Source organism: Gadus chalcogrammus, chromosome 1 (genome assembly GCF_026213295.1).
Source record: "Gadus chalcogrammus isolate NIFS_2021 chromosome 1, NIFS_Gcha_1.0, whole genome shotgun sequence".
Classification (NCBI taxonomy): domain Eukaryota; kingdom Metazoa; phylum Chordata; class Actinopteri; order Gadiformes; family Gadidae; genus Gadus; species Gadus chalcogrammus.
The window spans coordinates 9174484-9186599 of NC_079412.1; the positions used below are offsets into that span (position 1 = coordinate 9174484).

General features: G+C 46.4%; 1 protein-coding gene across 1 annotated transcript in view; it reads right to left on the reverse strand.

Annotated features, from left to right (window-relative positions):
* Window positions 1-1814: 1814 nt before the first annotated feature.
* LOC130380374 (myosin-binding protein H-like) overlaps window positions 1815-12116 on the reverse strand; it is a 16383-nt gene continuing 6081 nt past the window's right edge. The window contains exons 5-13 of the mRNA XM_056587554.1: window positions 11026-11114; window positions 10333-10528; window positions 9814-9953; window positions 9252-9411; window positions 8387-8523; window positions 4204-4390; window positions 3506-3561; window positions 2404-2445; window positions 1815-2266 (exon numbers count right to left, since the gene is read on the reverse strand). Of these exons, the coding sequence (XP_056443529.1) occupies window positions 3524-3561; window positions 4204-4390; window positions 8387-8523; window positions 9252-9411; window positions 9814-9953; window positions 10333-10528; window positions 11026-11114 (947 nt within the window). The 3' untranslated portion in view covers window positions 1815-2266; window positions 2404-2445; window positions 3506-3523. The remainder of the gene's footprint in view (window positions 2267-2403; window positions 2446-3505; window positions 3562-4203; window positions 4391-8386; window positions 8524-9251; window positions 9412-9813; window positions 9954-10332; window positions 10529-11025; window positions 11115-12116) is intronic.

Here is a 12116-nt window from a genome sequence, read left to right on the forward strand (position 1 = left end):
TCCTCTAAAGTAATCTAAATTCTATTTAAAAAAAATTTGATATATGAATTCAGATATACTTTCAATTCCGATTGAACTCTACCTTTTAAGAGTAGCCTAAGATCTCTTTGAAGTGGGGGTAAACTGTAAAGTGTACTTGGATTGCCTTTGAAGTTATTATGAAAAATAAAATCTGTACAGTAGGAACAAGTTCACAAGCAATAGAAGTCTTTCTCAAAATCGGAAAATCAACCAGCATACAGTCTTGGCTAAACATCATAGGAACAGAGTCTGACCTCCTCATCTGCTGGATCCCTCTGTAGGCCTCCTCATCTGCTGGAACTCTCTGTCGGCCTCCTCATCTGCTGGATCCCTCTTTATGCCTACCTCTGCTGGAACTACTGGGTGCTTCATTCGTTCGCATTAGGTATTTGTTTGAGACTTAATGACAAAAACATTTTAAAGTATCTATAATGTTCAACATTATAGCATATTATGCTTAGATGTCACAATCACACACACATATACAACACACACACACACAAGCTAGCAATCATACTCTTTGTAATAAACCATGTGAAAGTGATGTTCAGATGAAGAAATGAAGAACAAGCCACCACAAACCACGAGAAAGAAACCAACACAGGAAGATCGCTAGGACATACATCCCCCATACTGACATTACATTTAACACATTGACCTCCTTCGATCATGTGATACTATCTTTTTGTATTAAAATATTGCATATGATCTTCATTATGAATGACCCCCCTGCCAGTATCGGTTCTAGTCTATAACCTTGAAAAAGGGGTTCAAACTGGAGAGGACCCAAAATGTTGGCGCTGACTAGATGGTTCACAATAGCCTTTAAATCAAGCAGGTTACATTTAGTTTGATACTCTGAACAAGTGACACAAAAACCTCTCAAATGCAGATCAATTCACTATATGTAAATATGTCTATAAATATTTTGTCTTTCAACAGTTTTTTTTGTTGAGCGTATTTGCTACACTCCTACGTCTAATTGAACCACAGGAGCATCCATATCAGACAATTCCCTCCTTCTGAAAACAACTAGAAAATGTATCGCCTGACTCTGATCTGCCTCTTTGGCTAAACTGTGCCATGCAATGGGAGGGTCATGGTATCATACCATTGGAAAAATCTGTCCTTAATAAATGGCTTGCGCATCAAAATGGCAAAGGAGAACACTTCCATGGTAAAACGTCACGCATACCTCACCCACACAATGAGGAACCCCTCAGAATATATGTGTTGAAGCTCTACACCATTCACGAGATGGATCCTTCTTTAGCTCTTTGTTGGTGGTTTTGTCTTGTCTGTACCCTCATGTGCATGAAAGCGTAATAATATGCATTAAAAAAGACGTGTGGTATGGATGTGGACCACATCATGGAGCTGTGATAATGGATCTCAACGTCCACAGCCAGGACATACACAGCCTTTTTGTAATATTGAGTATGAAGATTAACTTTACAAATGAGGAAATACATTTATAGATGTAAATGTTATGAGTGAGAGACCAACACATGTACGAAAAGCAAAGAGAAAGACGCTCAAACCACATAAATGTGGTCTGAACTTTGGATTCAAACTCAGAACTACACTGGTGGAGCTGATTAAGATTCCTGACAGAAATGCTTTTTGATAGTCACAGCACCAACCGTTGGACTCTATGAATACCACACTGTGTCATGGACTCACTTGATAGGTCAATACTTTAAACTGAGGTCAGAGTGCCAGCAGTGCCTGAACAGAGAAAGCGGGCGTTTACAGGTATCTGAACACCCGTGTTGGTCTCCACTACCTCCTTCTACATCAGCATTACACAAAAGGTCCGAACTTCTGCTGTTTTTTTATATTTCTGTGAATATGAGTACAGTACAATACGTTCCATAATATCATATTGTAGGTGTTGAAATAAAGGTTTGTTTGATTGTACCAACCGACAACAGGAACATAGAAAGGAACAGATGGGAAATGTGAGTGAGAACAAAGCACAGCTTTAATAACTTTTAATATTGAATCAACTCTTGGCAGCAGTCCATGGGGACAGTCCAGGTTTTTATTAAGTAGAATACATAAACATTATGAACAGAGAACGGCCAGAGCTGGGACACATGAACAAACTGTCAATACAGACCCCTGAAACACCAGAGCCTATTTAAAACAATGCATACAAAATATTTTGCTTTCCATGTATATGCTTTAAAAGGGGCAGCTTCAGGGAACACATCCTTCAGGACCGAGGCGACAGGGATCGTGGCTGGAGGAGGGAGGAAAGTCAGCGTTTAAAGAAACACAGTGTTGAATTCATTCAATCCTTTGGATGAAGTTCTCATAGTGGGAGAAGACCCATTTCTTTTTTCTCAAATGCCACAGAAAACACACAGACATGCTCACCTTAAAAAAAACTACTTGACCCCGGCTGGTTCGTTGAGGGCACTGCGGGGAGAGACAAAGTCACCACATGTTTTTCACGCATCATAATCATCACGATCCTTTTTAAAGGTGCTAGAGTTTTCTGAAACGTGTGCATCGTTTACGGGATTGGCTCTTGCGGTGTCTCGCAGCAGGGGAGGGTCTCTTGTATGTGTGTGTGCACGTCACACTTTCAGCCCACTCGCTCCCTTGCATCCGGGATGCATCTGCTGTGCCTGCCGACTCATGGTAATGTGAAGAGTCTGGCCGACTGCATACGAATGGTATGGAGCCATTAATAGAAACTAAGGCTGACATCACCCCCTAGCCCTCCCCCCTTCCCCCCCACACACTCAGCCTTTGGGCCCATGCCTTTTGCCGAGTTCTATAGGACCTTGACATACCCTGCGACTCCACCTTCCTAACACACACACACATGTACAAACACTCCCAAACACAAACACCCACTCGTTCACACTGTGTTCCTGGGTCTGACACGGACAGGGGGGAACATAGAGTCAGGTGCTACCAACTCTAGAGAAGGACAGGAGGCTGCAGGTATGAAGGGACCGGGAGGGAAGTTGCCCTAACCCTTGCCAAGAAGGAGGTCCAGCAGAGACCGATACAATAAAAAGCAATACGGAAAGGCTTTATTTTCCGTAATTTCGTTATCATTTAAAAATATCAACAAAATTAAAGTGGGCTTGGAGTCACTCTATAATCCCCCCACCCCCCCCCCCCCCCCACCCCTCTCTCTCTCTCTCTCTGAGCATAAGACATGTTATCCGATCTACGCGTGTCAAGCTAACCACAGTGTTTCGTGTAAACACCCTGGTTTGGCTTCCTATGCAAATCCTTGCGACACGGCCCCCAACACACGTTGCACTTCTCAACCTTCCCTCCACCTAAATTAACATAGGTTGCACTTGTGACTCAATCCTCAGCTCATGACTAATAATTATGGCGAGAACCCCACGAAGCCCCCAGAAAAATAAAGGGTGAAGCTACAGCCTCGGATTCATTGAATAACAACTCAGTAAATAACTCATAGTCTTGACAAAGAAGCAGTCCCTCTGTTCCTTACCTCTGGGGATGTGGGTGTTTATTCCTTCTCCTTGTCAGCCTCCGCAACAATGACCTCTGTTGGAGACAAATATAACCGTTTAACAACAGTAGCTATTTGAGATGTACCCAAGATCTCTGCAACTGTGGGGTGCTTTATGCAACTATGCACCGCATACATCACCGGTCTGTACATGTATAGATATATTCTACGTTCAATGGCGTCGTATGCTACATTGGCAATTTTAAAGAACATATCTTAATATCTTAAGATATGGATTCCTATTATCTAAATAATTAAAACTTTCTCTACAATATATTTTCCATGCAAGTTATTTCCATGCCTTATTTGAAGCTATGCTATGTTTGCTCATAGGTTTGCCCCGGAGATGCTCATCTACTGAAGACAACGGACTACAAATGGACTATTTATACAGCGCTTTTCCAACCAATGGCCAGTCAAAGCGCTTTACAATGTTGCCTAACATTCACCCATTCATGCACACATACACACACCCACCGACGGTGGCGTCGGCCACGCAAGGCAACAGCCGGCTCGTCGGGAGCAGTTAGGGCGAGGTGTCAGAGACACCTTGACGCTCAACTAAGAGGAGCTGGGGATTGAAACCAGCAACCTTCCAGTTACCAGCCAACCCACTCTACCTCCTGAGCCACATGCCTTCCCCACCATGGTCTCCTCCTCTCCACGCAGATACGTACGTTTGACCTCCAGCTTGCAGCTGACCGTGGCCGTTCCCTGCTCGTTCTTGGCCCTGCAGGTGTACACTCCCCCGTCGTAGGTGCAGGGCTTGCGGATCTCCAGGGAACACACGCCCTGGTTGGAGATCTGTCGGTACTTGGGGTCGTCACCGATCACCATCTGGTTCTTCAGCCACTCCACCTTAGGCTGGGCGAGGGGGGAATGCAGGGTGGGGAGGGAGAGGGGGGAGGGAGAGGGTGGAGGGGGGAATGCAGGTTGGGGAGGGAGAGGGTGAAGGGGGTGAGAGGGATGGGGGAGGGAGAGGGTGAAGGGGGAATGCAGGTTGGGGAGGAGAGGGGGAAGGGGGGTGAGAGGGCTGGGGGGAGGGAGAGGGTGAAGGGGTGGAGAGGGATAGGGGGAGGGAGAGGGTGAAGGGGTTGAGAGGTATAAGGGGGTGAAGGGAGGGGTAGGGAGAGGGTGAAGGGGTTGAGAGGTATAAGGGGGTGAGAGGGATGGGGGAGGGAGAGGGTGAGGGGTTGAGGAGGTATAAGGGGTGAGAGGGCATGGGGGAGGGAGGAGGGTGCAGGGGGGAATGCAGGTTGGGGAGGGACAGGGTGAAGGGGGTGAGAGGGATGGGGGAGGGAGAGGGTGAAGGGGTTGAGAGGTATAAGGGGGTGAGAGGGATGGGGGAGGTAGGGAAGGAGGGTGGGAAGGGAGAGGGTGAAGGGAGAGAGAGGGATGGGGGAGGGAGAAGGAGGTGGGGTCAAGAGGGAACAAGAGGATGTGGTGGATGAGTGTGGGTTTCTTTGGCTCCTGGTGGCTGACACTATTCATTCATTTATTCATCACCCATCTTCTACTTATTGGTAAATATGAAACCCGTATTTTTTCCTGGCATTTTTTCCCCCCTACTGGTGGATAGAAAGATCCAGCGAGTTATCGATGAATAAGTCCCGGACGTCGCTGCGGAAGGCAGCGCGGTCCTGCCTGTTGGCCGAGTGATGTCAGCATGGCTGCCGTTCATATCATCTCCCGGCCCCACCGGCTCGTCTTCCAGAGGCCCAGTGCTGACTGTTCTGAACCACAGGTCGACACGGAGAAACCCAAGCCCTCCTCAGGACCTGAGGAATGCCCGTCGCTCAGTGCCGGGGACATTCTCTCTTCCACACATTGCCTTTTCTGGTGACTCCCCGCTGTGTTTTCAGTATCTCTGGGTGGATCCGCTGACCCTGACGGACGGCAGGATTCAGCTTGCTTGGGAGGCCACTTACCTGTTCCCAATGTGCACAAATCTGTAGCACACACTCCCTCAGCCACTCGTTTGTAGTTAATAAAACGTAAAGCAGCGCTAAATAAGGTCAACTGGATCAGTAGAGTAGATCAGAGACACTGATGCAATGGGTAAACCAATATATATATTCAGCTTGATTACTTTCTTCGACACTAGCCGCTTCACCAGTCAGATTCCAGGTCTGGATTTTTATTTTGCCGTTATTCGTTTATTTATTCAATTCTTATTTACTCCAACATAAAGGCTTTTTTACCGATTCGTCATTTGAATTCCAGCCATAATAATTTCTGGAGGAAACACGTTGAAGGAACGTGAGTTGGTTCAGGTGGTAGTTTCTCTTTAGTCTTAATTTAGAGGTTGTGGGTGACTGGCGGCTAAAAGGGAGCACTGCTATTTAACACTGAAACATCGTCACTTGGCCATCATTCAAACTATCTATACTATAAAACCGTCAACATGGAGAGATGTCTGAAAATACCCCTGAATGCTTACATTAATTAGCTTCTCTTGCCCTCTCGGCCAATGTTACATTTTATTAGCCTCAATTAAGCTTACCAGCAGCCAACAGCCTTATAAAATGTTTATTATTGAAAATAATAATGATAATAATAATAGTAATAATAATAAAAAATAGTAATAAAATAAAAAAAATCTGAATAAAAACCGAAATGATTAGTGCATATCTCAGTGTTATAGTGTATTTAAAGTAGTAATAAGTAAGTAGTAAATATGTCGGCCCGTGCGCATTCAGTCTTCTTGAGGCCATGTTGCATCACGCCGGCCGTCACACTGACAGCTACACACATACATCTATCTGGAAATAGCTCACACTGTCACATGCGCACATCACCACCCACCAGCAGAGCACTCTATTCTTATCTCCCTATAGCTTTCTTCAACACTCCATTGGCACTATGAAATCTCCTACATATTTCTCATTTTTGTTGCCAATCTACACCTGCTCACTGCTTCTCTGTTCTCAGGAAGTGCAACAGAGCGAAGGAGTTTCAAGTTGTTTCAGAAAGAAAATACCGAAATAGATAAGGGATGCAGCCTCTCTAGGACATCTTCTAAATGCAGCTGAATGTACAAATGTGTGAATGCAGCTGTGGCCCTGTGGGCAGCCTCACACACACACACACACACACACACACACACACACACACACACACACACACACACACACACACACACACACACACACACACACACACACACACACACACGATATGCAGAGTGGACGTACTGCCATTGTATATATTTAGCCTCTGCTACAAAATAAGATTCATCCCTAGATGATCCAAAAAGCATGAGAGGGACTCAAGCCTCCAAGGGACAGAAACAGGTGACTGATTCATTTAAAAAGTGGTGTGCTACAGCGCTCATCGTATATTCACCAGCCACACACACATTTTGAGGAGCGCCACAGCTGTCTACGTAATCTGACTCCTGGTAGGCTTACAACTTACAGTTAGAACACACACACACACACACACACACACACACACACACACACACACACACACACACACACACACACACACACACACACACACACACACACACACACACACACACACATTAACATACCACAACACACCCCAATACTGTTAGGACTTCTCAAGGTTTATTAAGAGTCACATTGAGGAGTTCTTGAGGGTCGTCCTCATCATCTCCACATTGAGATTCATCAGCATCAGCTGTGATACACGCACCAACAGACACACATACTCACACATCCACTCCCTGCTCTTCTGAATACTGTGTTTCCACCCTCCACCCTGCCCTCCCAACTATACCGCGTCAACAAGGGGATGTTAAGGAGGGGATGACCCAGAGAATCAGTGGCCAAGAGCGAAGAGCCTCATGGAAATACCAGACCCTTCTGTCCTGAAGCAGTTCTTAACGGCGGTGACATTCATACCTCTTTTATACATTACACTCTTGGCAAACTAAATAAATTGCTTGGATGTTTCATATTTGCATTATTATTTTAGTATGATCTTTTTATTAAAATATATTTTATATTCGTGTGATAGTTTGTGTGGAGTACTTGTGTATGGTATTTTAATAATCAATCGTTTGTTAGTCCAGGGCCATGTTTTGGAATTCCAAATTGTATCTATATTTAAAACTTTACGTCAAAGATAATTGTTTAAAAAGCAATTAATAAGATGGATCTGAAGTTTCGTAGCAGAGTTGGACAGCACAGAGACCAGCATACAGCTAGCATTTCATTAGAGCTTTCCCTCGACTCCCAGAGCTATGCCATGCTAAGCTGTGCATTGTTGGACCGTGTTCCAACCACTTACGGTAGGCTAACAGCACCATGTCTCTACAATCTCACTCCTGAATGCCAGCCAATGTGTGCAGCGTGTCTGTCAGCAGCTACTTGACATGGTATCCTATGGTGAAAAGACCATTGTCATCCCAGACGTTTAATCACAGAGTCCAGTGTTAGCTTGTTGCATAAACCGTCATGTATTGGCGTACACAGTTGACTGTAGCTGTTAAAAACAGAATGCTGGGCTGCTTTTTAATAAGTAAACATCAGTGTTGTTGATGCAAAGGTAATTCGCCTCCCTTTGTGTTTTTTGAGAATCCAAACAAGCTAATTCACCGAAAATGAAAAAGAGTTTGTCAATTTGAACGTACAACTCAAATGGACACACACACACACACACATTTTACCGTTTGTACCGTATTATGACCCGTCATTATATGTGGGCGTACCTTTGGTGATCCGAACAAGGTCATTAACTTTGTGCCCAAAGCAAATGAAAATGGAATTCACGTAAAATGTTAAAACTTGAACGTAAAAGGGATAGATTAACACACACCAACAAAAGCACACACACACACACTTCACTGTTTGTACCGTGTGAAGACACCTTCATTATGTGTGGGCCTACCTTTGGTGATCCGCGCACGGCACACAGCAGCTTGGTGGAGTAGCCCACGGTGGTGGCGCGGTCGTTGAGGGGCGCCGTGAACTTGGGGGCTTCGTTGAAGTCGTGCTCTTTGTACTCCAGGGGCCGGTACACGATACCTGCCACACAAGGTCAACAGGAGAGCATGAGGACGGACAGGACGAGAGCGGCCCACTGCAGACACACCTCTGTTACAGCGGTGGCGCACCCAAAACTCTGCTCCGAACGCAGGGTTAGCGTTCTCCGTTAGCTGTTTGCGTTCTTTTCATGACATCCCAGGGCCTTTTTTCTGAGGCACTAGGACGTCACCACCAAGGGCCACGAGCGGCGAGGCGTGTGCGGACGTGTGGGGTCCTGTGTGTGGCGCATTTCATATACATCATCACTCATTATAACGCTCCTACACAATGACGGTACTAAAGACTTACCACAAAGTTGGGTTTGGCCGTAGCCATAGGGATAACATGCCCCCCTCCTTCCTTTTCTTTCTCTTTATATTTGAGCTGACATTGGTTCACTTACACACGTGAAGCGTAAAGCACAAGGAGCGCTAATTTTCACATAATATTTTTTGCCCGGACCAAAATAGAAACAGAATCATAATGTTTTAAACAGAGCACAACACACGGATCATGAATGTAGCAGTGCTGTATTTCTTTGATATCTTTTCGGATAGGACGACATGTGAGGCGAAAAATCGAAAACATTGCTCCTGGTCTGTCCTGCGTTGGGTCTTGGTAGTCTCAACAACAGATAACCCAAGCTAATTCACGCACTGACTCGACCAAGAACAATACATCCATCCAATACATTCGGGTCATTTCAGAAATGATGACAACCGGGTTACCTATCTTCTGGATGGTTGCGATGTCGACCGTCTCGACGCACTCCTCGCTGATGCCTACTTTGTTCTCAGAGTACACTCTGAAGGTGTAAGAGTTGCCCATGATGAGGTCTGAGATGGTGGCGTTTAGCCTGTGGTAGTGCTCCATTACTGTGAACCAATCCTGAGCAGGGACAGGCAAAACAAAACGGTGGGGAATGGTGTTAGATTAGCATAGCAAGATAGCATAGAAGGACGTGTCATGCTACATCATCACAACCATTGAGGAGATTGACTGCTGTCACGGAGACAGATCAGTTAGAGACATTTGGTGGTGTCTCTCTTTTATTAAGCGTGTTATTGCGTGAGGTAGGCGAGGTTGTGAGGGTGTACGTCTAACCCAATAAAAATGTGTGCAGGACACGTTGGAAATCTTAGCATAACTAGCCTTAACGCTAAATGTTATAGCTCATCCTTTTACAATGAACTACTTGTGCACATTCAGTCAAACGGCCTAAATGAAGAAGTACAGACAAGAGGTCGGTAAACATTGGTTGAATGCGTGGCCGTGTCTGAGCGGCCTCACCCCGGTCTTCTTGTCGGCCTTCTGGATGGTGTAGCCGGTGATGTCCGTGTTGCCGCTGTCCTTGGGCGCCGTCCACTCCACCGCGGCGTTGAAGCCCCAGGTGTCCACCAGCTTCACACTGGCCGGAGGGCCGGGTTTCTCTGGAGGAAACACACACACACACACACACACATTTAGCAGCAGTCCACATTTCCAGTATGCACTTTTCCCTTCTAGTTCATTATTCTGTTAGCTCAGATGGCAACTCTGAACTTTTGTTGTCCAAGAATTATGATGTTAACTCTGCTGCTCTGGTCAAGAAAGAGAGAGGATGGGTGCACGATACATAGAGGCTGTACAAAGTGTTATTGTGGAGAATTTGAACCCCCTGCTACTGACACCATGAGGGTGTGATGTTACTGGGATTCCATCGATATGGCTTTCTTAGCATTTTTGCCTCTTACAATCTCAAAGGTACCAATTTTTGGTACCTTTGAGATTTTTTAATTTTTCTTTACCGCACACACACGCGTAACTTACCCACGATCTGGAGGATGAGCGAGGCCTTGTCCTCGAAGCTGTCCACCTTGACGGTCATCTCGTAGACGCCGGAGTCGGCCCGGTTGCTGGTGCGGATGAACAGGATGCTGTCCTTGTCGCTGTTCCGGATGTTGGCCCTCTTGGAGTCCAAAGGCTCGCCGTCCTTCAGCCAGGTGACCACCGGCTTGGGCTTACCCTGGGGGGCACACCACACATCTTTATATGCCACTGTTATTTATGATAGCTGAGGACTATTGTTAAAGAATACAGTGACACTAATGCAGCATAGATCATGCAGCAGAATGGCACTGAATGTTATCATATCATCATTTGGTCATCCGTGGGTTTTGTGGATGTAGGAATATGTGTGTATGTGTGTATGTGTGTGTAAGATCGTGTCTGAGTGTGTGGTGTGAGTGTTATGTGTGTGTGTGTGTGTGTGTGTGTGTGTGTGTGTGTGTGTGTGTGTGTGTGTGTGTGTGTGTGTGTGTGTGTGTGTGTGTGTGTGTGTGTGTGTGTGTGTGTGTGTGTGTGTGTGTGTGTGTGTGCACATGGGCATGTGTGAGTGTGATTGTGTATGTGTATGTGTGTTTGTGTGTGTGTGAGAGAGTTTTCGGGGTTGTGTGTGTGTGTGTAAGTGTATGCACGTGTGTGTGTGTGTGTGTGTGCGTGTTAGTGTGCATGTGTGCTTACATTGAAGGGAATGACCAGGTTGATCTTCGCCCCGACGGTCCTGACGTGGCGGGTCCTGAGGCTGCGGGGCAGGCGGATCTTGGGGCGGTCTGGGAACACACGAGACCGACCCCGTTACACTTTAGCCTCGGGGGGGGGGGGGAACCTTCCCATCGGCATGCCAACGTGTTATTACATATAGACACCAAATGATTATGGTAGATGACATCACCTGAACTAATTTACACTGACTAACATTTAAACCGTACTCATCCTATTACTTCATCTATAGGAGCCCCATCTGGTAGCCTCATAACGCGCGCGCTCCCGTAGCAGCAGAAACGGGGATACGGTCTGTGTAATGTACACTTCAAACCCTTATATATTTGGAGCTGGGCCATGCATGCTAAGAATGACAGGTCAATGAGTTCCTAAATAGACCGTGCAGCCGGAGCCAAAGCTCAACGTGACTTGTGCCTGTCGGACGGCAAGAAGCCTTCAACCCCGGGTACGATCCACACTACGTATATGGCAAATGGACTGTACTTACACGGCGCGTTTCTAACCCGTGGCCGCTCAAAGCGATGTACAATTGTGCCTAACTTTCACCCATTAATAGCTCATTCACACGTGACGACGGTGTCCACCATGCAAGGAGACATCCAGCTTGTCAGGAGCAGTCAGGGCGAGGCGTCTCACTCAGGGACACCTCGACACTACCAGTCAGCCCTGCTCTACCTCCTGAGCCCCATGCGTCCCGTCAACTGGCTACCCAAACAACGGGGTTGATAAGTAGAAAACAGGTGAGATGATGCGGTGATCAGAGGTGAAGGGGACAGAGGTGTGTGGGGATAACAGACTGGGGCGGAGCGTCTGGTGTGAGGCCAATTCCATATGAAGCAAGGCAGCAGAAACCCAACACAGTGAAGAGCCCTCCAAAATAGCACAGAGGATAAGAACATCTTGGACGCATGATGTCACATGTTCTCTGCTCCCCTCGCTTCGAGTGCAAATTAAGAGGAGGATAACCACCCCCGAGTACTTTACATACATACATACATAGACCCCCAAGCGCAGGAGAGCCAATCACTTGCCAGGTTATATGCCGCTGG